Here is a 27,329-nt window from a genome sequence, read left to right on the forward strand (position 1 = left end):
GTCTTCATCATTTCTGTGTGCATCTGGGGATTGATCACCGCTGATACTCTTCTTGCCAATGGGTGACTGGGTGTGTCAGATGCTCTTTCTGTGCAGAAGTTCCTGGATATTTATGCCTGGTCCTTAGTCCAGAGCAGTGCTGATTCTTTCTCTACTTGTCCTTCTCAGTGCTCAACAGGATAGTATGAAAAAGGCTAACATGAAGAGGGAGAACAAAGCTTATTCCTTCAAGGAGCAAATCATTGAGCTGGAGCTGAAGGAGGTGAGTTGATGGAAAAAGGAATGCCAGGCTGGTCAGAATCTTCACTGCAAGTTGTGTGTTATTCCATGGCTTCTGGCATATGTCCGTGTGCTGGTGGGAAAGATTCTCGAACTACTTGGAATACTTCTATCTGTATGTATCCCATTTTTTAAACAAAGGTTGACTACTCTTAGCTCTGGGTAGGGTGACATACCATCCCCTGCAAATGAACTGGACAGCACTTCTTAATTATGCCACATAATTTGTGACCAGTGTGGAAAAACTTATGCTGAAGGACACTAAAGTGTTGTTAACCTGCTGATTTCCATTTTGTGTCTTTACTCAAGAGGGATATACTTGGAAGGATGTTTTAATACTATTTTAAAAATAAATTGCAAAAAACCCTGTTTCCAGCTTGCTTCTCTGACTAATTGAAGGGATGGTGTTTGTAGCTCCCAGATAACGATGACCATGGCTCTCTGTTGCAGGAGATAAAGAAGAAGAAGGGAATAAAGGATGAGGTGCAACTGACAAGCAAGCAGAAGGAGCTGATGCATGCACAGCTGGAAAGGGAGGCTCAGATAAGGAAAAGGCTGAAGGAGGTAAGTTTTGGTTGTATTTTTTGTCACCTCTGAAGCCACCATGACCCTGGTCACTTTGATGGAGAGAAAATGGTGTTGCAATCACCTGTTTGTTTCTGTTATTAGAAATGAGATTGAATTGATTTCTTTTTTCCCAGTGGAGCTTTTTTTTTTTTTTTTTTTTTTTTTTTTTTTTTTTTTGTGGTAATATCTTGAATTGTTTTTCTTACAGCTTGATAATGAGCTGGAAACAGCTCTAGGACTCCTGGATGCTGTTATAAAGAAAAAGCCTCCTGGTCTCACTCAGTACATCCCTGGTCTCATCAGTTCCTTCTTGCCACTTTTTCGATCTCCTTTGGCTGCTCCAAGGATTAAGAAGCCTTTTCTTTCCTTGGCTTCCTGTGTCATGCCTGCTCGACTGAAAACCTTTGGTGAGTATTTCCAGTTGCTCTTTAAGGGCAGAGTGTGTCATTTCGAAGGCGGTGAAAATTCTTGCTCTTACAGACTGTGGATCATGATGATGTACCACAGGAAGCCAAGAGGAAAAACCACCTTGAGCAGTGCTTAGGGAGATGACTGTGATTTCCCAGAGATCCTACTGCTGGGTAGGACTGGGACCAAAGACAAGGACTTGTCTGGTCAGTGACCAGCTCTGAGGAGCAGTTGGTCACCGTGGGACCATCTTCCCTCTGCAGAGTTAGGATGGTGTGAGTGTGTGAGTGTAACTCACACATGTTGTGAAGAAATCTGTCCCCTGAAAGCCCTGGGCTGGGCTTCTTGCTCTGAGCCTCTTTGCAGCCTGGGCTCTTGCCCAGAGCTTTGTTACAATGCTTGGGTCTGTGTTCCTGGGGCTTTTTCTCTTGAGAAATCTTCTGGCTTAGCCCTCTCATGGATTCTTTACTCTTCCATTCCAGGTACTCTGGTCAGCCATGTGACCTTGCGCCTGATGAAACCAGAGTGTGAGTTAGATGAATCCTGGTGTCAGGAGGAGCTGCCTGTTGCTCTCAACAGAGTGGTCAGTTTGCTGCATGCCCACACCATTCCCAGCCGAACCAGCAAGGGAGAGCCAGGTGTGAAGTATGGTAGGTATGGTACACCCTGCTGACACTGCCCCCACCTCCAATAACTATGGACTGGTTTAGTTTTCAGAGTTTGTATTATATTTTGCAAGCAAAACTTCACTTTTCTTTTTTAATTGGATAGCTGTTCATAGATATGAAAAACTTTAAGGGGTTTTTTCTGCTGGTAGTAGTAGAAGTGATGTTGCAACTATAGTTAAGTGTAGAAATGAAATAACAGTATTTTTTCTTAAAATGGTTTATACAGAAATAACAGCAGTGAAATTAAGGTTCATCTTTGCCAAGGACAGCTCCTACCTTTCAGCACCACTTAGCATAAGGGATTCAGTGAGACTAAGTGGAGAGACAAAATAATTGCTTGTTATCTGTGATCACAGCAGTGAAGTGCCCATGGCTTCTGCTTGTTTGCTGCGTGGTGCTGCAGTTCATGAATATTTTATACTGGCATGGTTGTAGAAAGAGCAGTTCTCTCTACTCTGTAACATGAAGGCAAGCACCAGTATTTTTACAGTGCAAGGTAATGATCTGAGTTAAAGTAAGCCTTTTTTCCTGATCTTTTAAATATTTTTATTTCCTGGAGTTAGTTTTTATTTAGGTTTCTTCCAGAATCTTCTTCACAATGGAGTGCACAAGTACCTGTGCCACCCCACTGAAGATGACAGGTCAGAAGAGGAGAGTTGGTGTGTGTCCTTTGGGGGCTGGGACGGCCTGGGCTGTCTCAGGGGTATTCCAAGGAGAGAGGTGGTTCACTTCACCCAGGCTTTGGAGCTGTTCATCAAATCACCCAGTCAAAAGCTGCTGTGGTAGATGGTGTATATTTTTAAGGGAAATGTGGGATACTGTTTGGTCCCTTAGCCCCATAGTTCAGTTTTCTTGCTGTTCAGTGGTCTGGTGTCACTGTCACAGCTGACCAGTGGCCGTTGGCCATGTTGATCACCATTCAGTGCTGAACATCTCAGTGATAATTTGGTGTCATCACTGTGCAATTTATTGCCATAGTAAGTGCACATTCATTAACATTTGAATCCTTTTTCAGACTTATTTCTAGAAAATAGTGGAAGTATATTCAGTCCTTCAAGATTTCCTATATTGTTTAATTATATTAATATCTAATTATTTTTTTGCACTGTTGCAAGAGAAGGGCAATAGTTTCCACAGCACTTTGTTGGACAAATCATACTATATTCCCAAAGGATTTTTCCTAGTTTTCAAAGTTCTTTGGAATGTACTTGTGTGATATGATTTAGTAGAGATTAATTTCTTAGGTTACTATGAGACCTAAGAGACACCATACCTCCTTGTAATGTGGATGACAGAATTTATCATTAATTGCTGGAATGCCAGGATACATCCTATAATCTTTCTTGTATTGGTCAATACCAGCTACTGTGTGAGTAGAACATTTTTCTCCTTCAGTAAAGCTTTCTTCCTCCTGCTGTGTATAGAGGAACAGTGGTTTAAGGCTAAAAATATCCAGCCAATAATTAAAAAAGAAAAGTGTAAAAGCAAACAGATACTGAGCAAACAGAGAGAAAAAATCCCACATGAGAAATAGAGAGGGTTTTACTGAAGCTGTTCATGTTAAATAGGAGCTCAGAACGTGTTTGGGATTTAATATTTCTCCCTTGAACTACTTTTGCAGTATTTTTGCCCTACATAAGCTGACTAATACTGCAGTATTGTATCTGCAATGCTCTTCATCTGCATTTAGAAATTTAAACTTGGGCATTCTCTGTCAGCACAGATAGGATATAGAAAGGAAAGGTTTTCTGTAGACACCTGATACTTGAATATTAACTGGACTAATGAAAGACTGGAAGGAGTTATATTTGTTATATGCTATAGCCAAGGCCCTGTAGAAAGGAAGGAGCAAAATCTTTTAACAACGGGAATCCAAAAGCTTTAATTTTTTCAAGGAGGGGAGGGGAGGGGAGTTGAATCTTGCACCAGAATTAGAAGGGCTTAATTCTCAAGGATCCAGCTGAAGACTAGAATGACATGTTAGCTAGATTGGTAGGAAGTGTTTAAAAGAAATGCAGCTGACAAACAGGGTCTTGCTTTGGGACAAATGAATTTTATAAGTGACTCTTTAATTCATTGAATTGTTTCAATTCAATTTACAGTATGTATTTCTATACACTTGAGGCATTGGTAGTAATTTGGAATCCTATTGTGACTTTAATTGAAGCCAGGTAGAATCACAGAATCATTTAGGTTGGAAAAGACCATTAAGATCATCAAGTCCTACCCTTAACCTAACACTGAAATACCAAAAGTCACTGTTGGAGCTACACTGTGGCAAATGCTTAGGTTTACTCAGCATCTTTGTGCATGAGGCTGAAGCTTGACCATATCTATTAGCTACTCCAGTGTACATTTTATAAGAGTCACTATGATCAACCAAGTCATGGGAGGATCAGCTGTGTTCACAGGATGTTTTTTTCCTTTTCATAGGTGCTGCCCCTTTATCAGCTCCAGCATTTTCCTTAGTCTTTCCTCTCCTGAAGACAGTTATGACTGAGACACCCCATAACAGCGAAGACAAGGAGGAGTTCCTGGTCAAGATTCTGCAGATTCTTACAGTCCATGCTCAGCTGAGATCATCAGGAAGTGGCCAGTCTTTGTTGGTGGATGAGGTGAGAGCTGTGGGGTCAGATTACCTCCTTCAGATGAGCCATGGGATAAAAGAGCTGATATGTAAACTGGACAAAGCAGATGAATTGTCCAGGTTAGAGTTACCTGTACAGGATTGTTTTCTGCCATGGGTTTTGGTACCTGTCCGGCCCTTGGTTTTGACTGGGATGTTTTAAGGAGTGTCATACATAGGCAAGGCACTATGAAATCACAAGATCAAAGTCTTTTTCCTTCCTCCCCTGCCCTTTTCTCCCCTCAACCTTTCAGAATGGCCCAGAGTTGCTGCCCCGTAGGGAGATGCTGGTTCTGCTGACCCGGGTGATAGGAACGGGTTCTCCACGGTTACAGGTGAGTGCTCAGCTTCGTAACCACAGTCAGCACTCTCCCTAAGTTTCATCAGCATCTCAATGAGCAAAATGTACCCACTGGTTTAAGTCTCTGATGCTGGTGGTTGATACAGTCCCAATTTTCTTCTGCGTTTATGATATTCTTGGATTAAAATGTTTGCATCTTTTTTTTCTGTGGGTTTTATTGCACCAAATATATGTTTCAGTCTTCCAGAGGTGACATTTTTTTTTCTTTTATAAGGCCTTGCTCTGCCAGATAAGCTCAGTAGTTTCTCTTCTGAGTGTTTGTTGTAAGGGATGAAGCGGCAGAAAGGTCAATAATAAAAAGCAGAGAGTCGGGCTGAATTTGTCACATCTCAGTTTTATTACTGTTCTTTTGGAATTTCTTCTGCTGTGGCAGCACTCAGCGTTTGCTCTGACAGCAGTTCAGGGTGTAGTGGAGTCTGTGCCACGTCCTGGTGCTGTTGTAGGTGCTGGCCTCGGAGGCACTGACGGCGCTGTGTGCGAGCAGCAGCGGGGAGGACGGCTGTGCCTACGCCGAGCAGGAGGAGATTGATGTGCTCCTGCAGGCCCTGCAGTCTCCCTGCATGAGCGTTCGAGATGCAGCTCTCAGGGTAGGTGGGAATCATTCAGGGTCACACCAAATTCCTTAAGTTTTTGGGAGGTGAATCTTCTCTAACACTGATGCAGAGAGGCATCAGCTGTGATGCCAGGCTTTGGGCAGCCAGTCTGAACAATAATGCTCCAAGTCATGCTCTTTGTGCTGGATTTATCTGCAAAAAGGAGTACTCTGGGTTTATCCACACCTTTGTTTCCTTAAAAGAGGCATAATTAGGACTACTTAACACCTTCTGTTTACAATTGGATAGAGCAATTCTCTCTTAAAGGGAGAAGCTGTCAAAAAATTCCTGTCTGTACTAAGTCTTGTTATTGGAAAGCTTCAGGCTTAGTCAGTTCTGAGAACATATAAAGAAAAACCTCAAGAGTGCTTGGTGTTTGCCATGAAACAAATTCCAGTTTAGCCTACCTGAGCTGTCTTGTCTGTACTTAGAAGCAGAGCAGTCTGTAGTCACCAGAGCCTCTCTGCAACCTGCATGTGGAGCACTGTTCTTGAGTTCCACCATCTCACCTACTAGCAATAGGAAGTTCTTGACCACCACGGGCAGTGTAAGGCACAAGGAAACATGAATTTTGACACTTCCAACCACTGAGAGCTTGACTTGCCAGAAGTTTTAAGTGTTTAAAAACCATCTGTTTCTAAAAATCAGATCCTTGCACTGATTTTCTTGTTAACTAATTCAGGGACTGATGGAGCTACAAATGGTTCTACCAACCCCAGACAGTGATGAGAAGAATGGACTGAACCTACTGCGTCGCCTCTGGGTAGTAAAGTTTGATGTTGAAGATGAGATTCAGAAGCTGGCAGAGAGGTAAGGGTTCTTATTTGTTTATTGGGTGTTAGGGGAACCTCTTCTCTGCCCACAGCATGGAACTACACTCAGGGGCTTTGCCCCAGAGCTGGAGGGCAGCTGTAGGTCTCTCCAGTTGTACATGTGGCAGTGGCTTCTTTGCTGAAGGGTGACCCATCGCCTCTGTGTGTGTGCTGCAGGCTGTGGGAGTCCATGGGTCTGGAGCTGCAGCCTGACCTGTGTTCCCTGCTGATCAAGGACGTCATCTACCACGAAGAGGCAGTGCGACAGGCAGGGGCTGAGGCTCTTTCCAGAGCTGTAGCTCAGTACCGAAAGCAAGCAGCAGAAGTCGTGAGCAAGCTCACAGAGATCTATCAGGAGAAGCTCTATGTAAGTACTCTTACCCTAAGGGGTGACAGGCATGAGCTCCTGCTTTATTTTCTGTTAGTCACTTTTCCGTTTGTCTGTCCTGAAGATGTGCATTGAACCTACAGTTGTCCTGTTTGAGCTTAGCACAGACTTCAGTGTCTTGAACTTCATGTTATCAGCCACTAATGGCACCATTGGCCAGGCGGGAGGGGTGTCTTAGATGATACAGAAAGGCTGTGGCAGGGCAGTGCCAGTTGAAGTAATTTTGACTTCAGACTTGCTTCCTGCTTGTTTTTTTACCTTGCTCTTCTGCTAGTGGTATCATAACTCTGTGCACTATTATCAAATGGCATTGGAGGTATGGTTGACAAATTCTCTGTGTGCCTATCCTTGGAAAAGGCATTTTAATGAAATCTTGTCTCCTTCCAGAGGCCACCTCCAGTTTTGGATGCTTTGGGACGAGTGATATCTGAATCACCGCCTGACCAGTGGGAAGCAAGGTACACTGTGCATCCAAATGAAATGTTTTTGATTTTTATTTAAAGCAAAAAATTACTTGCAGTTGTATTGACTTGCTGTTTTCATGTGCCCTTCAAGCAAACTGGGGGCAGGCAGAACTCCATCAAAATATTGGGTGCCGTCATCTCAATATCCTGATAAAAACAGTCTTTCTTTCTCAGACTGTCTGATTTTTGTCTTAGCTTACCATGTTCCCACCTGTGTATGGGCCATTGATTGTTTCAAGAGCAGCAGTGTAAGCCTTAATGAACTGGCCAAATTCCAGACTGGATAATTACTTTCTGTTTACTTGTATGTTCTGTACAGGTTTAATTGGAGATCATCTTATTTGCTACTTGTGTTGAGCTAATCTATCCTTTAATGCTGATGTACCTTGTTGTAAAGCTGCTGCATTTCAGCAGTAGTTCAAGTGACCCTGATGTCTAAGTTGGCTCAAGTATCCCTAAAGCCTAATTGAGATAAAAACTATTATATGGCTGAGGGATTGTTGTCCTTGTGGGAGACTGCAGCATGTAATGAAACGCACAGAGGTTGGACACTGAGGCATTTTGTTTCCATAATGGTTCTCGCTCTCAGTTTCTGTAATTGCTGCCGGTAGCAAATGTGATTGTGAGCTCTCAATTCTGAGAGAAGTCAGTAAGCTCACAGGCTCGTCACCTTCTTCACAGGTGTGGCATAGCACTGGCCCTTAACAAGCTCTCAGAGTATCTGGACAGTTCTCAGGTGAAGCCCCTCTTTCAGTTTTTTGTGCCGGATGCTCTGAATGATCGCAGTCCTGAGGTCAGGAAGTGCATGCTGGATGCAGCTCTTTCAACACTCAACACTCATGGCAAAGTAAGTCCGAATTTTTCTCTCTTTATAAGGGGAAAAAAGATGTAATGGGTATGTAGATACTGTGTTGGAGCCCATAGATTTAAAAAAAAAATAATTATAAATTTCTTAGACGTTGCTGTTACTTGTAACAGCTGAAAACTTTAATTGAAAAATTTTTGTGTTCAGAGTTGTTCTGTTAGTGTGTAGTGTTGACTAAGTGTGGTTCATCCCTGTCATTGCTATAAAATGTAATATCCCTGGATCAACTGAATAAAAGTAAAATCAGACCATAGGTCTTTTAATCCTGTGAGGATGAGAATTCCTTTTCAGGCTCCATGCAAAGCGAAACATGAAACCTTGCTGATTGTTGGCTTAATTAAACTTAAAACATTGAGGAGCTGAGGACCATCCTTCTCCCTGCCAGCTCTTCCCCAGCAGTGTCAGATGAAGAAGGTGTGCAGGGTGTGAATTGCTCAGCTTCTGATTTCCTCATATGTGCCAGTCACCTCTGGACAGATGCCTGTATTCTTTAGTTTAGCCCAAGACAATTGGGGTATTTTCATATTATTCATTCTTTCATTGTGTTTCTTAGAAAAACAAGTTTGATGTTTCTGCTCTCTCTTGGCAAATGGGGCAAGCATAGGAGCGGGCACTGATGTTCAGGCCTGGGAGCTTGTGTTGCTTCTGGCAGAACATCATGCTGGCAGGCTTGGGGATTCTAATTTTGAAGAACTAATTTCTCTTTAGCAAGAAATATTTGTTGCCTGTTGGGATGATACAAGGTCTTATGTGATGTGACACATGAAATGAACTGTAAATACAGTGTGATTGTTCAGTTGTTGGCTCAGAGAAGAACAAACAAGTCCACTGAGCATAGCAGATCTCATTCTGAATGGACTCTAGTGGCAAGTTCTGTGGTTTTGTTTTTCAGGACAATGTTAACTCTCTCTTGCCAGTGTTTGAAGAATTCCTGAAAAATGCTCCTAATGATGCTAGTTATGATGCTGTCAGGCAAAGCGTGGTCATTCTGATGGGGTCACTGGCCAAACATCTGGACAAGAGTGACCCTAAAGTGAAACCAATTGTTGGCAAACTGATAGCAGCCTTGTCCACCCCATCTCAGCAGGTAGGTGCCTTTGGGAGGAGTTGTCAGGTTCCAGATAGAGGCAGGTTAACACCAGGATACTGTTAGGGATGGCAGAGACATGAAAAATGGTGACAGAAAGGCTTCACTTGGGGTGCATTCTTGGGGGAATTTGTGTTAGTAATGATTGTTTTCTGATCTGGTGGCTGGTGGATTGTTCTACAGGTTCAAGAGTCAGTGGCAAGCTGTTTACCACCTCTAGTGCCTGCAATTAAGGAAGATGCAGGGGGAATGATCCAGAAGCTGATGCAGCTGCTGTTGGAGTCTGATAAATACGCTGAGCGCAAAGGTGCAGCCTATGGTCTGGCAGGCCTGGTGAAAGGCCTGGGCATCCTCTCTCTCAAGCAGCAGGAGATGATGACCACGCTGACCGATGCTATCCAGGACAAGAAGAACTTCCGCCGGCGGGAGGGTAAGGGGCAGGAGCATTTCCCTCCAGATACTTATCATTTCTCTTGTACCTACTACCACTGTGGTCAGGTGAAGTTCCTGCACTCCTGTGTTTGGTTTAGCTACATTTATTTTACTAAAGTTTGGCAAGAAAGAAATAGGAAGTATCTCTTGTGAGGCCATTGGTTGTGTATAGTGTCCCAAAATTGCTCGATTCACATTGTGGTGGAAGGATTTCTAGTCCTAGACCATATGGATGTGCCCCCCTCTCCTGTCTCCTAAGGCAGGTGTTGCTGGGGGAGAGCTCCTTTTCTGAGGCCACAAATCCCTACTACAGCACAAGCCAGAAGGGCAAGAAAGCAAGAGACTTTCAGCTGTGAGATTTGAGTGCTTTTGGAACAATATTTGGCAAATTGTATCTTCTTTTCCCATCCTCCTTAAATGAAGCTGTTTTTTCCTCTGACTGTCCTTTTTGGGTTTTTAGGGGCTCTGTTTGCCTTCGAGATGCTCTGCAGCATGCTTGGGAAGCTGTTTGAGCCCTATGTGGTTCACGTGTTGCCTCACCTGCTGCTTTGTTTTGGAGATGGGAACCAGTACGTGCGAGAGGTAAGGTGCTTTAAATTTCTGCTATCACAGAGTGTTAAAAAACCCAGATGGAATGGATATGGATGCAAATCCTGTTTGTAACGAGGCAAATAGAGAAGGTGATCTATCCCTTGAGATACCACTAATAACAATTTTATCTTCTTAGTAACTGAAAGCATCTGATTTCACTGGCCATTAATTGGGAGCTACTTAGCCAGCTGCATCATTGTACTGAGACACTATTTACATGAAGGCTTTGTTCCCAGAGAGTCTCAGAGGAAGGAAAACAGTGTTGTGTCACAGTTTGTAAGTGTTCTTTCTCCTTGGAGGCTGCAGATGACTGTGCCAAAGCTGTAATGAGCAATCTGAGTACTCATGGAGTGAAGCTGGTTTTGCCATCACTTCTTGCAGCACTAGAAGAGGAATCTTGGAGAACTAAAGCTGGTATGGACCAATATGCACCTGACATGACTGAGAGTGACCCACAGTTCCCTTTGCTGTCATCCCCTTTGTGTATTCCTTCATCCCTACAGATGGACATGATGGTTTATTGTCTTATAAGGGACTGTGGAACTTCTCCAGCTTTTTACAGCTGAGTTCCCTGACACATTTGAGTAACCTTTCCCCCCTGGCATATTCAAGGGACAGTTTGTATCCCGTCTCTATAGTTGTACTTCAGAACCTGGAATTTTCTTAACATATTCCTTCTCCCTTGTACAAAAGAAAAGTATTTTTTGGTGTCTTTAGGTGGTATAGAGTGACTTAATGCTTTTCAGCCTTTCTTTGTGTTCTCTGACTGATAGATTTGAGTTTGAAGTAAATGTGATCATCTCATGTCAGTTCTTAATACTGTGTTTTGTCTTTTCTTTTGTCTTTTTTTTTTTTTTTGGTTTACTTTCTTCACAGGCTCAGTGGAATTGCTGGGAGCTATGGCATACTGTGCTCCCAAACAACTCTCCTCCTGTTTACCCAACATCGTGCCCAAACTCACTGAAGTGCTGACAGATTCCCATGTGAAGGTGCAGAATGCAGGGCAGCAGGCTCTTAGGCAGATTGGGTCTGTCATCAGGAATCCAGAAATCCTGGGTAAGACCTGTCTGTGCATCTCTAATGTCCTGATGTGACTGTGGTTTATAATAGCAAGGTTCAGGTTCATGGTATCTAGGATTAAATGCAAATTTGTATAAAAATGAAAGTAATCCTACAGAAGTAAAACATGAAAGCTTAACAGCAGCTGTCTGCTTCCAGGCTTTTTAAATGTTCCTGTCCAATTTTTTATCTGATGTTAATAGAGTTTCTCTTGTCCTTGTGCTGCTTCTTGCCTACAACATCCCATGAGAGCACACCAGCTCATCCTGACACGTTTTTGGTTCATGTACAAATAAAGTCTTTTCTCTCCTTTTTAAAAACATTCAGCAATTGCTCCAGTTCTGTTGGATGCTCTTACTGACCCCTCCAGGAAGACTCAGAAGTGTTTGCAGACTCTACTGGATACCAAATTTGTCCATTTCATTGATGCTCCATCCTTAGCCCTGATCATGCCAATTGTTCAGAGAGCTTTCCAGGATCGTTCCACAGACACCAGAAAAATGGCTGCTCAGATCATTGGGAACATGTACTCCCTGACTGACCAGAAGGTACACTGCTAAAAAAGCCCTCTAACTGTATTCTAGTTGATCACTGTGACAAGCACTAGAGACAATTTATTTGGCTTGGAGATTTTGCTGTTAAGATAGAAAATACTAGCATCCATGCAGCTTCTTAATTAAATGTATGTAAATGAGCAGATGACTATAAAGATAGTGACAGTTCTCAGGTCCTTAAGACTGTCAGCTTCGGTCATCTAGTTATTACCAGTTTATCCCTGCAAAAAAGTCTTGTAATTTTTACCATATAAGAAATGCCTTAACAAACAAACAAGTGAAACACAAATCAGCTGCTAACAAATGGATCCAGGGTTCATATGAAAAGTAGGACCTGACTGTAGGCTGAAGATCTGTGTTTAATTTTTGTGCTGATAATCTCTACATTTAAACCTTGTGTAAATGTTAAGAGTGTTGGATTTTCCTAAGACACAAACTGCTGGGTTGTGAGTGGGCATTATTCACTATGCTTGTCTGCAGTATTGTGAGAGCAGCTAATTAAACTCTCAGGATGTTAAGGATGTTTGCTGATTATAAGGGGTGAATGTCCTTTACATGAAGGTGACTGTGTTTTCTCTCATTTCGAATCTGGTTCTGACTTTTCGGGCTCTTTGTTTTAGGATCTGGCTCCGTACCTACCCAGTGTGACCCCCGGACTGAAGGCCTCTCTGTTGGATCCTGTACCTGAAGTAAGTCTTTTGTATACAGTCTGTCTTTCAGTGCATTAGGTTAAACATTGTCCTAATCAGTGTGGCACATCTGTAGCACCTTTGGCTGGACATTTTGCAGATCTCTGTTTCTCTTGTCCGTTAGGTGCGCACAGTGTCTGCAAAGGCCCTGGGGGCCATGGTGAAGGGTATGGGAGAGTCGTGCTTTGAGGATTTGTTGCCGTGGCTGATGGAGACACTGACATATGAGCAGAGCTCAGTGGATCGCTCTGGTGCTGCTCAAGGTGGGGACAGCTGGGTGTGAGCACTGAGCTCAGGTCTTCTCAAATTAAATCAGATTAGTTGCTTGTTTTTTGTGTGTATCAGCCCTTTTCCCTGCTTTTTTCCCCCAGGTCTGGCTGAGGTTATGGCTGGTTTGGGGGTAGAAAAGCTGGAGAAACTTATGCCAGAGATTGTAGCAACTGCCAGTAAAGTGGATATTGCTCCACATGTACGAGATGGTTATATCATGATGTTCAACTACCTGCCAATTACCTTTGGAGACAAGTTCACTCCCTATGTTGGTCCCATCATTCCTTGTATCCTTAAGGTATGTAGCAAAATGGAGGAATTTTATTTATCAGAGAATAAAAATTAGCCTCCAGAATATTTTAAGTATAATTTTCGATAATTGTGGTATGTGCAGAGACATGTCCAGCTTGGCTGGACTACTAGAAAAAAAAAAGGAAATTTAAATTATAAATGATTTCTTCTAAGTTATTGTCTTTTACTTGTGATCACTAGTCTTTTTTTTTAAGTCATCTTTGTGCATTCACAACTCCGTAGTTCATTTGGTTTTCACGGTGGAGAGAGAAGACATTGGTTTGTTTTCCTCCTGTTGCTTCTGTGTATTGTGCTGAAAGGCTGAGTTTTCAGAGCCCCTTTTGTGCCTGTGTGCAGGCCCTGGCAGATGAGAACGAGTTTGTGCGGGACACAGCGCTGCGTGCGGGGCAGCGAATCATCAGCATGTACGCCGAGACTGCCATTGCTCTGCTGCTGCCACAGCTCGAGGATGGGCTCTTTGATGACTTGTGGAGGATAAGGTAAGGCAGAACCAGCTTAGCCACAAACATTTCCCTTCCATGCTTGAAAAAGTGGTGTGATTTAGGCTCTGTGTTTTTCCTCAGAAAAATGCAGAGACCTGTGAAGCAAAAACAACTGTCTCTTTTTGCTTGTTGATTTGATTAGGATGCCTTACAGCACTTGAGTCTGCAAAGCCCTGCCAGGCTGGATCAGGTTTCCTACTACCTGCAGAGCATTCATGCTGGATTATTAATTCTGGCAGTGACTCTGCAATGCACTTCCAAGGCAGTTGATGTGGCAATATTTAGCCCTTGTGTACAGTTTTTCATTTCTCCAAATGCTGAGCAAGTTATTGTTCTCCTGTGTGTGAAGATGCGCAGCGGAGCACTCACAGCCAATAGCAGTTACTCAAAAATTAGCTGCACTGAAGGATTTGTGCCAGCTGAGTGCTAAGTACTCTTGGCCCAGGTGAATGTTGTTTGGGTTAGACAGATGCAGGCAATGTCTTGTTCCTTTTTAGAGTCAGGGCTAATTCTTGGATTCATTGCTTTGATTTGAAAATTCTCTCAGTCCTTCCAGTTTGGAATTCACTCCTTCCCTTTCTCTTTATCATGCTGCTTTCAGCCATGTTGGCAGACTGATGTAACACATCAGTCCATGCAGCATTTCAGTGCAGACCCAGCTGTGCATCACATTTGGCTCCAGTCTGTAGCTGACATCCTGTCAGAATTGGACAGGTACTGCCTGAGCACCCTGTTTGTAACACTTGACTTGCTCCTGTTGCCAGGTTTAGCTCAGTTCAGCTCCTTGGAGATCTCCTATTCCATATCTCAGGAGTCACAGGAAAAATGACCACAGAAACTGCCTCAGAGGATGACAACTTTGGAACAGCCCAGTCAAACAAGGTAAAGCCGTTCTTGCCTGTTGTGCCTTTATTTTATTCAAATTCTCCTATTTTAAATCAGCATAGACATCCTGCTGGAAAGACATGTTGAAATAATCATGTATTCTGTTCTTTTTATAGATTTCAGGGACAGATAATACAATTCTGTGCTATTTCTTTCCAGGCTATCATTAATGCTCTGGGAGTGGAGAGGAGGAATAGAGTGCTGGCAGGGCTGTACATGGGCCGCTCGGACACGCAGCTGGTGGTGCGCCAGGCCTCCCTACATGTCTGGAAAATTGTTGTCTCAAACACTCCTCGCACGCTGCGGGAAATCCTGCCAACACTCTTTGGGCTTTTGCTGAAATTCCTGGCCAGTACTTGTGCAGATAAGCGAACGGTGAGGAATTAAATGGTGCCATTCTGATCCTGCAGGTGACTGTAGAAAATAACTCCTGAGGAACAGAGGATAATTCTTCTCTATAAGTAACTCCAAAGCTGTCATCAATTCAACTGTTCTGAGCATGAGCAGGTCTGAGTTCTCTGCTGAAGGCAACTGTGATTGTGATGACAGTAAAACTATTTTTCGATGGTTATTTGTAATACTGTTTCCATTCCTACGCTCTGTCTTCACTAGGAACAGTAGCTTATGGTCAAAAGTGAACATTTCTCACAGTTCACCTTCTAAAGTTTTATAAAAAAGGAAAGTAATTCATACATTTTTGGGGACAGGTTGCAGCACGGACATTAGGAGACCTTGTCCGAAAGTTAGGTGAGAAGATCCTCCCTGAAATCATTCCTATCCTGGAAGATGGACTGAGATCAGACAAGAGTGATGAGAGGCAAGGAGTCTGCATTGGTTTGAGCGAGATCATGAAATCAACCAGCAGGGATGCGGTGAGTCACATGTGCCAGGTGAAATTCCCATTTTCCCAGGTATTGATGTTGTGGTGCAGGTATTGCACTTGAGACAGAAAAATACAGCTAGTGCTGGACTTGTTCTGTGCTCTGAAGTCAGGGCTTGTAACTAACACTGAGTTGCTGCTCAGGCAAATTATATGAATTTGTATCAGTCAGTAAATTTAAACATTGCCCTTTATGAGATATAATACTAGAAATCTTCTACTAGATAGCCTTAGAGCACTGCAACTATTTGTGCTGATGGATCCTGCTTTTCTTCCAATATTATTCCAAGCAAACTGCAATTTAATTTCAGTTGTGCAAATTCTGCATGCTTCACTACTTTACTGAGCATCTGTTGTGCTTTAGATATTCTGTAATTTTATCTCTTCATCCACAGGTGCTGCTTTTCTCTGAATCCCTGGTTCCTACAGTGAGAAAAGCACTGTGTGACCCTCTGGAAGAAGTTCGAGAGGCTGCAGCCAAAACATTTGAACAGCTGCACTCAACAATTGGCCATCAGGCTCTTGAAGACATCCTGCCCTTCTTGCTGAAGCAGCTGGTGAGCATTGCTCAGCATTAGTCAACAGCCTGATTAATGATGTTGTGGGACAAGTTTTGAATAATTAACTTAAAGGAGCAGGAGGATTGTAGTGGCAGACCTACTAGGGAATGGCAGCAGTCTCCTCCTGTCTCCTCCTGGAGTCATCCTAGCCAGTGGTAGGGAAGATATTGTGGCTTAAGCTTAGGCTTGGGAATTGCTACACCTGGCTCTGCGATGCAATTGCCACTGTTACCCGATGAAGTTGCTTTGCCACCATGCCTGAAATGGAAAATCTTTCTGATGTGACTGAAGAGCTGGGTTTGGGTTTTGCTAGGTATTACGAGAATATGAAAACATCTTTTAATAGAAGGACTTGGTTTTGTTTTTATGATCACATGGAAAATTGTCCCTTGAAACAGGGCTTAGCTTGGTGTCACAGATCACTTCTCAGGTTTGTCTCTTTCCCTGTAGGATAATGAAGAGACAGCTGACTTTGCTGTGGATGGTCTTAAACAAGTTATGGCTGTCAAGAGCCGTGTGGTGCTGCCTTACTTGGTGCCAAAGGTAAAATGGGAAACAATGTTTAAACTTGATATCTCTGCTGTTTCTTCTGCTTGCTGCCAGTTTTCTTTAGACCAATATAGCAAAAGGGAGAGCATAGTCTGAAATTTTCTTCTGATTTTGTGCTCAAAACATTGTTATTTGGCTTGTGATGCATAAATATTTCATGTTGTAGAGAAAGTGAGACTCCTTCTGAAAAGACTTTCTGCTTGCCTCAGTTTTTGGTGTTGTTTTTTATTTTTGTAGCTGACTACCCCCCCAGTGAACACCCGGGTGCTGGCCTTCCTCTCCTCAGTGGCAGGGGACGCTCTGACACGGCATTTGAGTGTCATCCTGCCTGCCATGATGTCTGCACTCAAAGAGAAGCTGGGCACCAGTGAAGAGCAATTGGCAAGTAGCACAGCTCAGCTCTTTGTTGTGACAGGTTGCCTGAAGATAGTGCACCAGGTTTACTTCCCATCCCAGAATCTGTGTTCTCTAGATTCACAGATTGCATGTTTAATTCAGTCCATTAGCTTCTCCAGGATGAGTCTTTTTGCCTGGTGGCATATTGTGAGTCAAAAAACGTATGCTTTCCAAATCTATTTGTATCCATTTAAAAGTCTCCTTGGCCTGCTACAAGATACAATTCTCAGTTTGCTTATTCCTGGAGAACTGCCAGAAAGTCTAGTTAACTTTGTATTTATTCTTGGTGTAGGAGACTGAGAGATTAAATGGCTGCAGGGAGGAAATCTCCTATTTTGCATGCTGCACTCCTCACCTACTGCTTTCCAAAACATCTGGTGTTTGGACTCCAGAGAACATCCTGGAGTTGTGACCGTGGACAGACATTTTCATAATCAGTTGGTGAATTAGGAATGAGTGACAGAGTCCTGTCGCCTTTCTGCCGTGGGTACCCATTAGCTCAGCTTCTAGTCCCAAGTCTGTCTGGAGATCTCTGGTGTACCCACAGACGTGCTTTTAATTAGGGCTGTGACGCACAGCATTAAACTACCTAAATCAGAAGAATGTTATCTGACAAGACTCACAGTCTCTCATGGGTGAGTAAGAGCGGGGAGACTGAGCTACTCTAATTTTTGTAAATTAGCCCTCCTCCTGCAGCTGCTGGAGCAATCAGTTCAGCAGAGTTTGGTCACTTGTTAAATTTTAGGGATTGGTCATACCTGTGTCTGCACCAGAACTGAGTCAAGCCTTTAATGGTGATGTGACCAGCTCTTTAATGAGAAACAATTAGCAAGTGGGGTATGTTGTAGGATTTATCTAGAGACAATGCTGGGGATAACATGGAGAAACTTGGGACTTAATTTGGCTTTGTTCTGTTTGAGAGCTAATGTAAAATTAATTTGGACTCTTCAGGAGATGGCAAACTGCCAGTCTGTGATCCTGTCTGTGGAAGATGACGTTGGACAAAGAATTATAACTGAAGATCTGCTAGAAGCCACCCGCAGCCCTGAGCTGGGCATGAGACAGGCAGCAGCTGTCATGCTGAATATCTACTGCTCCAAGACAAAAGCAGACTACACTGGGCATCTCAGGAGCTTGGTTTCAGGCTTGATTCGCCTGTTCAATGACACCAATCCTGTAGTTCTGAATGAAAGCTGGGATGCGCTTAATTCCATCACCAAGGTGAGAGGCAGCTTAAAAAGGTTACAGGAGTAATGCCTGGCCTGAGAAGACTTCACAAAAGATATCTGCCTGATCTTTGTTTTACCCCTCTCTCCTGCAGAAATTGGACGCTGGGAACCAGCTTGCTCTCATTGAGGACCTGCACAGGGATATCCGGATTGTAGGGAATGAGGCCAAGGGCGAGCACGTGCCAGGATTCTGTATTCCTAAGAAGGTAAAGGATCAGATTGTTTGCGGATTCATCACAGCCACAATACCCCACCTTTGGGGAGAGCTGATTGATATTATAGCTATTAGAAGCAGTGACTGTTTAGGTGTTCCAAATCTGTATATTGGAGGACTTTTTGTAGGTTAGAGCACTTGAGTGCTCTACCCTACAGAAGACCCCTCTTGCAGTAAGGTCTCTAACAGTTCTGTTGTGCACGTAAGTTATGGTTACTGGCTGCTTTTTGTGGGGGAGTAACACTGGAATTCTGTGCCAAATTTCTCTGGTTTAAAAATTCCCTGAGCTGCCACCACTTTTCTCATAGCAACTGGCTTAGTAAGGCGGAGAGGCATGAAATCAAACCAAATAAAAGTAGCTCTGTCAATGTGGAATCAGGCAGCTGAAGGTCAACAGGAAATTGAGAGAAACTCTCCAAGTTTGTGCATCTGGTGTATAACAGCAGCAAAGACAAGATACATATTTTTTGCATCTTAGCCTCTAAGCTTTCTTATCCGATTTTTGTGACAGGGAGTGACTTCCATACTTGCGGTGCTGCGGGAAGGTGTTTTAACTGGTAATCCAGAACAGAAGGAGGAGGCAGCAAAGGCCTTAGGGCTGGTTATAAAGCTGACTTCTGCTGAAGCTCTCAAACCATCTGTGGTGAGCATCACCGGGCCACTCATTCGAATCTTGGGAGATCGGTTCAGCTGGAATGTCAAGGTGGCTCTGCTTGAAACGTTAAGCCTTCTTTTAGCTAAGGTAAGATTCAAAGTATTGGACTGTGGTTTGTGAACATTTTCCATGGCAACCTTCAGAAATACCTGTTGCTGTTCATGTAAATACAGCTGGGATGTCTGCTGCTGTGGATTTGATATGTAGGAATAGCACTGTAACTGGATTGCATTCTACCAGCAGCTTCTGGCCTACAAAAAAAAGCACCCAGTGCTGAAACACTGGGCTTCTTAGAAATACTGATAAGTGCTGATCCCACTTCCAAGTGATTGAAACCCACCATGTAAATAATGTCTCTTGTATCCACCATTTTTATGTATTGTTAAGTGCAAAGATCTTGCATATCTTTGAACAGAGCTGAGCTCAGTGCTCTTGAGTACATGATAGTATAAAATTTCTCAGTGCTACCCTTGTATTTTAGTGTGAAGAACAGATGATTAGATTGGAAAAGGTCAAAGGTTTTGTGGTAAATTGTTGTTTCATGTTTTTCCTATTTTAGTAGCGTGTTAGATTTAACAAGGGTTCACTGATAACAAACTGCTGCAGAAGAGGTTTTCAGGCTTTGATCTCTAGCTGCTCTTTAACACTTGACCCCACCACTGTCACTTCTTCCACTCTGTAATAGGTTGAGATTGCTCTGAAACCGTTTTTGCCCCAGTTGCAAACAACGTTCACCAAAGCTCTGCAAGACTCAAACCGCGCTGTTCGCCTTAAAGCTGCCGATGCTCTTGGGAAACTCATTGTCATCCATGTCAAAGTGGATCCTCTCTTCACAGAGCTCCTGAATGGAATTCGTTCCAGCGATGACTCTGCCATTAGGTAAGCTGCAGCTGACAGCTCAGACCTTCCTGCTTACTGAGGATGAAAGAAAGACCTGGGATGGATGAACAAAACCCCCAGTTAGAGTAAGATGCATGTATTAATGAAAGCAGCGGACTGTAAACCAGGAATGGGGGTGATGGGGCCTTTCTGTGTCAGAAGGTGAGCTGTGAGAGTATTTAGGAGAAAGAGTGCTGGGGGTCTGCCTAGTTCTCTCCTGCACATCCCAAAGCAGCCCACTTTCAGATAAAAGGCAGTATTGACTGTCAGTCTACCTGAAGTAAAGCAGCTGTTCTTGTACCCTACAGGCACAGATGCCTAAGATATGAACTTCCTGACATGATAATTTTTTTAATGTTTGAACAATCAGAAAATATCTGTGTTGTGCTAGACAGAAACATGGAAGTACGGTCTAGGATGGAGTCTCCAGCAGTACAGAGAGGGGATCACTCTCCCAAACTTTAAGGCATCTCAGTTTAATTGCTGTGTAAGGATCTACAGGTATCCAGAGCCAAACTTCTCTTGGAAGGTGGGGGAGAGGCAGTGTCTGACTGCAGAATGTGATCTCTTCCAGGGATACGATGCTGCAAGCGCTGCGGTTTGTCACACGAGGAGCTGGTGCTAAAGTGGATGCTGCAATTAGGAAGAATATTAGCACAGTGCTGCTGGGGATGCTGGGACATGATGAGGTACTGCTTCAGCCAGCTGCAAAGGTCCCCTGCTGTAGACAGTCTTGTTCTTACATTTAAAATCTGAACTTTCTAACAGAATTACTGTCTACAACAACTTCTGGGAAAATTACTAATGATGTAGTCACAGTTAAGAATTGGAGATTCCTGACCAGTCCCTGGTAACTCTGAAAAGCCTCCAGTTTAATGTTTCCTTGGCAACTGCATATGTGGGTTTGACCTGCAGTTCCTCACTAACAGGTTTCAGGTAGCTCTGCAGTCAGGATTTGCTTTTTATCTTGGAGAAAGCCTGCAGTGCCTTCACTATATGCACAGATGTGTTTGTAACCTCTCAGGTGAGGTTTATCATTCCGTGGGAGAAATTTTTCAGATAATGACAGATTTTTCTCCAATGAGAGAAGCTCTCTGAGTTTAATATAGGGTCTTCTGTATAGATCAGATAGCAACAGTAACATGAAGGAGATTAAATTACCTAATACTTTATTTTTTATGTCAGTCTCTGCTACAGACATGAAACTGTTGATATGCTAGAAATAGAAATAAATTTGGGGGAGTAGTGGACAGTAATGGGATGGTCACATAAGGAAGCCAAAACAGCAAAAGCTTGGAAGTGTTAAATGAAAAGTAGTAAGAGTCTATCACAGAGACCAGCTCATCCTGAGATGGCTAGAAATAACACTTACAGTGAACGAATCTAAAGTAAGCTCTTGTATAAAACATTGAATTTCATCTTTATGACTTTTCCATTTAACAAATCTTTGATAAAATCTGTAATTCTTCAGTCTCTGCTGGCTTTTTTGACCTTAGACTTGGTTTTAAGTTCCATTATGTACAAGAAACAATATGAACTGAAAGAAATCCTCAGGGAGTACAAGTGGAATACTACTATTTATTTTCTCCTCCTCTTTATTTCCTGTCATCTTCTGACACTTGTTTTTCCTGCTGCCTGTCTCTGGGGTGTGTTGATCTCAAGCCATGTTCTCTGTTCTCCCATCCCCTGTCAGGATGCCACCCGCATGGCCTCGGCCGGCTGCCTGGCAGAGCTGTGCGCCTTTCTGTCCGACGATGAGCTCAGCACTGTTCTCTACCAGCACTTACTGGGTAGGTGAAGCTGTTTACAGGACTGGAGCAGATGCTGCAAGCAGGGCAGATTCCTTCTCAGCCATTGACTCCAGCTAACTTTGTGACTGAATCTCTGCTCTGTATTTTCTTGTGCTTTTCTTTGCTCATGGCTCTTAATTCGTGCACTCTGGTACCCAGGGAGCACAGGTTGTCAGTTCAGTTGCCCAGACTTTTTTCCCTGGATTTGTTATCTGATGGCTTGATAAAAGTACTAGCATGGCTGAGAAATTGTTGTTGCCAATACAAGGACAGTTGGACATGACAGGATGTTCAGGCAGGGTGGACAGGAGGGCCATCCCACATTTTGGGAAAGCACTGTGATCTTAGGTTGGCTGATGTTAATTGCAGGCCATATCTGACGGCTTCACCCGCTTTTGGAAAATTAACTAATTTGCCTCCAGGCTAGAAAAAACTGTGCATTTTATAGGACCTCAGATTCTCCCCTGTGGTCTTAGAAAGGAAGTCTGTTGGCTGGTCAAATTATAAATGACTTTTACAAATTTATTAGAGAGTCAAAGCTTGTGTAATTTTGAACCATCAGAAGTATCTGAGTTGAATGAGAGAGTCCCTTGTTTGTGTCTGCATTTCCTGCCTGCTCAGGTGGTGTTCCTGCCTGGAAAAGGTGTTGCATTTTAGCTTTGTCTGTGTGTCTTTTTGGGAGAAATTGAGGAAGCAGGGCATTGCTTTAGATGCTGCTCATTATTTCATTTTATGGCTGTGAATTAACATATGCCAAAAGCCTCTCAGATGAAGAGATGTAGATGGCAGGAGCCCTACCATTGTTGTGTTCTTTCCTCTGCAGCAGATGTCTCTGGCATTGACTGGATGGTGAGGCACGGCCGGAGCCTGGCTCTCTCCGTGGCTGTGAACGTGGCTCCTGGCAAGCTGTGCTCCCCAAAATACTACAACAGTGTCCAGGAGATGATCATCAGCAATGCCACTGCCGACAGGGTGAGTTTTGCCCCATGAGGGGGAGTGCTGTTGCAAGCTCTTGCTGGGAGCAGTTCAGCAGTTTTGAAAGGTGTGTGAACAGGTTCCTGTGTTACCACCCAGGACAAAAACCCCCAAGTGCCATCAGAAGATTCTCCCTTCGCTAGATGCAGTTTTTATGGTGAAATTACACAACCGTTCTGGTTCTTTGAGTTCTGATCTCTGGGGAGATGAAGATTATTTAATCTTTAACTGCAGAGTAGCTTTCATTTGGAGTAAATTACACTCCTGTTTCCCTAGAGAGTTGTCATTCACAGACCAAGTTTGCAAGAAGTGGAAATTACTCATTTTAGGAGGGAGAGTTTAAATCTGGTGTTGAATGAGTAGTCTGAGGTAGGAATTTTGTGGGCTTGGTGGGGTCTGCTGCCTTATTTCTTTTGGCACATGGTTGCATGGGAATTTTTTCATTATATTACCCAATGTTTTTTGATGCTGCTGTTCTTTTGAAAGATGGGTTTAGCCTTCTGCAGAAGCTGACAGACCATGATTTTGCTTTTAAAGGCTGTTGTTGAACTGTGCTGTAGTAATACCAATTCTTGTCTTTATGGTGAAGATCCCCATAGCAGTTAGTGGCATCCGAGGGATGGGCTTTCTCATGAAGTACAACATGGAACAGGGAGGCAACCTGCCTCCCAAACTTTCCAGCCTCTTTATTAAGGTAAGAATTTTCATGTTGGCTACCTGCGGGTGTTCTTGTGTGATCTGAATCTCTGTTTGACCTAACTGGCATGTGGGTCTATCAAGTCCCTGAAAATTCAGATATTTCTTTTTGATGCAGAGTGCAGATAGAATCAGTGTATCAGCCTGCTTTGAAACTGAATACAACACTGCCATCCCAGCTCTAACATGGAAATTTGCTTTTGAGTCTTTTGTGCCGAATCTCAAGTCTGAGTTTTATAAATGCATTTTTCCTTAATAGTAGCAAACAGCTGGCAGAGAGGCAGAGAAGAGTGTGAGGAAGCTGTCAGGTTTTTAAGATTGCTAAAGGTCAAACAGCCTTTGCTAGAAATGTATCACATACCAAAACTCACCTGACCTGAGAACATTGACATTAACATATTTTTTCAGTTAATTTAAAATATTTAAATATTTTTCTTCAGAATTCCTTTATTGGTTGGTTGTTTCTTTTGGTGTATGGCTGGGGTTTTTTGATTTGTTGTCTGCCCTCCCCAAACTCCACCATATCTCTTGGTAGACAAGGATAGATAGAGAGGGGTGATGCTACAGCATGTTACATTTTCAGGTTTTACATTTCTTTACAATTTACTTGAAAAACAACCATGCATGCCAAGTTGACATGATACAGTCAACATTCTTCAAAGCAGACTTTTTCTTTGAAGTCCAACTTTTCTATGTTAATAGAATAGTATTGTGTTAAAATATAAAATGCCACAGTTGCCACAAAACCTTTATCACCATGTTAATAACGCACCTGACATTCAGACATTAGCTTTCATGTTTTAAATGGATTAAGGTTAAAATACAAAACTCTCATTCTTTGAATTTTGAAGTGAAATACACTGTTAAAATGCACCCAGTATTCCAACCAGAGACTGGCTTGGCTGTTGTTGCTGAGTGAGTGTGTTGTAGAGGTGCTGACACTATCAGCTTTTCTGCACTTAGTGGTCATTGTCATTTCCTGAGACAGTTGAGATGAACATGTGATACTGTCGTCAACTGCATATTTAGAAATTTTCTATTGAAAAGTTGTCATGTTTTCAAGGTTTGACCTTCTCTTACGTAATTTAGTTTGACTTAATTAGTAACAAGTGTGTATCTTGTGTACCTGAGTTGAAAACTTTGCTTTTCTTAGCACAGTTTAAAATACTTAAATTAGGAAAAAAATTAACAACTGCTTTAAATATATGTTCTTGGTATATCTGAATGTAAGTGTATCTTTGTCTCCTTCAGTGTCTTCAGAACTCATCCAGTGACATAAAGTTAGTTGCAGAAAAGATGATTTGGTGGGCAAATAAAAGCCATCTTCCCCCACTGGATACCCAGACAATTAAACCAATTCTCAAAGCACTTCTGGACAACACAAAAGACAAAAACACCAGTGTAAGAGCCTACAGCGACCAGGCCATTGTCAACCTTCTGAAGATGAGAGCGGGTGAAGAAGTGCTTGAGGTATGAGACAGATAAAAAACCCATTAATTATTGGTAGTAAGGCTGTGTCACCTCATTCTGTGTTTGTGTATGAGGTGCCTGCAGCCTCAGAATGTGCTGGAAGTCTCTTATGAAATAGATGAAGTGGGACATTTGCATTTTCTTCTAGATCTTCAGCAGCATTCTCATGCTAAGCTCTGAAGAAATCAGCAACACCTGTTCTGTACAACCTTACAGTGCAGCATTAATAGAATCGAGGCATTTAATATACCCCCTTAAGCCTTGCCTGTGCTGAGTTCCCTCAGCTGGCACTGATAATTCATTGCTTTAGTCACTTGGATGATCACAGCACTGCTAGGAAGTATTTAGGATGGACTACTTCATGCATTCATTCCCAGACCTGTTTTTTAAGTGTGACCTGGTTTTGGATACTTCCCACATCTGGAATTGTAAAACCAAGTGGAGACTGTTGGGATGTTTGAAAGGCTTCAGTTGATACAGTGCCTAAGGCACTTACACTCACTCTGATTTTGAATGGTGTGTTGTAAGGAGTTGCTAACTGTTGCTGTCTGCCTTCCACAGTCAGTATCCAAGATTCTGGATGGTGCCAGCCTGGAGCTTCTCAATGAAAGCTGCAGGAGGTCCCTGCGGAAGCTGGCTGGGCAGGCGGACTCCGAGGAACAGATCGATGACACTATCCTGACGTGATAAAGCTCCCAAGACCAGGAAACACTGAACCAACCGCTGCATCAGCATTTCAACTCCAACACCTATTATAAATGTTTTCATTTTTGAAAATGTTAATTCTGATGGGATTTCATGAAAAGGACTCCCAGAGAGTATTTTAGTATCAAATATACCAGAATAGCCTTAATTAGACCCACACTAGATGAAAATTAAAAATTTGGTCCCCTTTTTGAAACAGATAATGCACAAGAGACAGACGTACTAACCAGTACTGGTCAGCTGTGGCCAATTGTGAGATGTGGCTAGAGCACATCAGGCTTTATCTCTGGTGACAACTATTTCCTTTCCAGGGTCTGTGCAAAAACTCCACTACTGGAGATATGTTGGTTTTTCCACACACCCTGGGAGGCAGGAATAGAACTCGGTGAAAGTTCAGTTGTATTGTTTCTGTGTACTGCTAACTTGCTGCTTGTGACGGTTCTGAAGTCTGAAAATCCCTGTAAAACAAAGTATTTAAAATAGCCTTAGAAATCACAGATGCGAAAGGGGGATTAAATGCAGTCTGTTTAGAGAAGGAACATTTAATAAAGGCTCTGACTTTGATCCTTCTGATGTAAAACTGTTCTTTTTACAAATTCATTTGTCAACAAACTGTGATTTACTTTTCAGACCTGCTTGTTCTAGGGCATACAGTTTGTAGAGTGGACAGTGCTGTGATCTGTGAAAACCTTTTGCAGAAAGGCAAAAGGCAAGACAGGGTTTAAAGCCAAGCCAGAACTGACATTTAATGAAATTTGTAAATAATTACTCCTGTTAATTTCCAAAGCAGTTTTTACAACAGACAACTTTTTAGTTACCCAACTCACAAAAAGTCCTTTGTATTTACGTTTTCAAAGGCTTCACAAAAACTTGGCATTAGGCCTTTCAGTCAATGAGTTGTGCTGCTCCAAGAAAGTCTTTTATTTTACCTGGCCACATATATTTCTCTTGAAAAAAAAACCAACTGACTAGTAGATTTGATGTCACTTGATGGAAATACTGAAAATCTTGTTGCAAAATACAAATTTTTAGAAGGCTAAATGAGCTTTACATTTTATGTAGAGCAATAGTTACGTGAGCCTTACCTTTTTTATGAAAGTCAAGGAAGCTGGTTGCACCTGAGAGGCTAGAGCACTAAGATTTGTTATTTCATGTGTGTGTGTGTGTGTCTAATCTTCCTTGCTTGTAACTCTGGATGGCTCAAACCATGATGATAGGAGAACACAACACTAGACATAAAATTTGAGAACACCAAGTGGAACCCCATGGGAACACACATTCTGCTAGAAGCAATTTTCTGATTGTTATGGCAGTAGCAGCAAACACAAGAACATTTTTATCATACTCATGCCTCAAAAGCAAGATACAATAGTGAACAGCTATTTGGGAGTGCTGTGGTTTGTTCTGGTCAGAGGTACAAAAATCTGACAAAAGATTCCTGGTGCTGTGTCAGTTCCCAGCCTGTGGTGTAGCTTTCTGACAACAGATTTGCTGTAGGAGTTAGAGGAAGGAACTTGGGAAATCAGCTCTTTTACCCTGTACCTAAGATATGCTCAGCTCCCACTAAACCATTCCGAGCTGACTGCCACACAATTGTTTATACAGCATTACAGGATGGAGATTCCATAACCTCTCAATGCCATCTATTTTGTTATATGAACTTACCAGACTGTCAGAACTTACCTCATGTCTGAAGAAGTTTTCCTTGCTGCTACTTGAGTCCATTGCTGCTTGTCCTGTTCCCACAGACACTGAAAACAGTTCATTTTTGCAGCAACCACATCATCACTTCAGTGTCCTCACCCCGGGATGAAGTAAATTTAGATTTTCGATGTATTTCCTCAGAGATTCCCATGTTTTCTAAACTGACACTGCTGCCCCTCATGTTGCTTTCATTCTGACACCTCCTTGCCTCACGGTGTCCACTGCTGGCCCGGGT

General features: G+C 42.7%; 1 protein-coding gene across 1 annotated transcript in view; it reads left to right on the forward strand.

Moving 5' to 3' along the window:
• GCN1 (GCN1 activator of EIF2AK4) overlaps positions 1-25,970 on the forward strand; it is a 38,025-nt gene extending 12,055 nt beyond the window's left edge. Inside the window, exons 22-58 of the mRNA XM_038152513.1 lie at positions 169-262; positions 730-843; positions 1,055-1,253; positions 1,737-1,904; positions 4,356-4,537; positions 4,803-4,883; positions 5,353-5,496; positions 6,185-6,312; positions 6,492-6,681; positions 7,090-7,160; positions 7,848-8,013; positions 8,924-9,118; positions 9,302-9,548; positions 10,011-10,132; positions 10,441-10,555; positions 11,018-11,197; positions 11,528-11,748; positions 12,375-12,443; positions 12,568-12,706; positions 12,815-13,011; positions 13,362-13,504; positions 14,272-14,389; positions 14,552-14,767; positions 15,100-15,264; positions 15,668-15,829; positions 16,283-16,375; positions 16,619-16,762; positions 17,729-17,998; positions 18,099-18,212; positions 18,732-18,962; positions 19,561-19,754; positions 20,329-20,443; positions 21,448-21,544; positions 22,368-22,516; positions 23,109-23,213; positions 24,467-24,685; positions 25,247-25,970. Of these exons, the coding sequence (XP_038008441.1) occupies positions 169-262; positions 730-843; positions 1,055-1,253; positions 1,737-1,904; positions 4,356-4,537; positions 4,803-4,883; positions 5,353-5,496; positions 6,185-6,312; positions 6,492-6,681; positions 7,090-7,160; positions 7,848-8,013; positions 8,924-9,118; positions 9,302-9,548; positions 10,011-10,132; positions 10,441-10,555; positions 11,018-11,197; positions 11,528-11,748; positions 12,375-12,443; positions 12,568-12,706; positions 12,815-13,011; positions 13,362-13,504; positions 14,272-14,389; positions 14,552-14,767; positions 15,100-15,264; positions 15,668-15,829; positions 16,283-16,375; positions 16,619-16,762; positions 17,729-17,998; positions 18,099-18,212; positions 18,732-18,962; positions 19,561-19,754; positions 20,329-20,443; positions 21,448-21,544; positions 22,368-22,516; positions 23,109-23,213; positions 24,467-24,685; positions 25,247-25,372 (5,683 nt within the window). The 3' untranslated portion in view covers positions 25,373-25,970. The remainder of the gene's footprint in view (positions 1-168; positions 263-729; positions 844-1,054; positions 1,254-1,736; positions 1,905-4,355; positions 4,538-4,802; positions 4,884-5,352; positions 5,497-6,184; positions 6,313-6,491; positions 6,682-7,089; positions 7,161-7,847; positions 8,014-8,923; positions 9,119-9,301; positions 9,549-10,010; positions 10,133-10,440; positions 10,556-11,017; positions 11,198-11,527; positions 11,749-12,374; positions 12,444-12,567; positions 12,707-12,814; positions 13,012-13,361; positions 13,505-14,271; positions 14,390-14,551; positions 14,768-15,099; positions 15,265-15,667; positions 15,830-16,282; positions 16,376-16,618; positions 16,763-17,728; positions 17,999-18,098; positions 18,213-18,731; positions 18,963-19,560; positions 19,755-20,328; positions 20,444-21,447; positions 21,545-22,367; positions 22,517-23,108; positions 23,214-24,466; positions 24,686-25,246) is intronic.
• Positions 25,971-27,329: the final 1,359 nt, after the last annotated feature.

The sequence above is a fragment of the Motacilla alba genome, chromosome 15 (assembly GCF_015832195.1).
Source record: "Motacilla alba alba isolate MOTALB_02 chromosome 15, Motacilla_alba_V1.0_pri, whole genome shotgun sequence".
NCBI classification, from domain to species: Eukaryota; Metazoa; Chordata; class Aves; order Passeriformes; family Motacillidae; genus Motacilla; species Motacilla alba.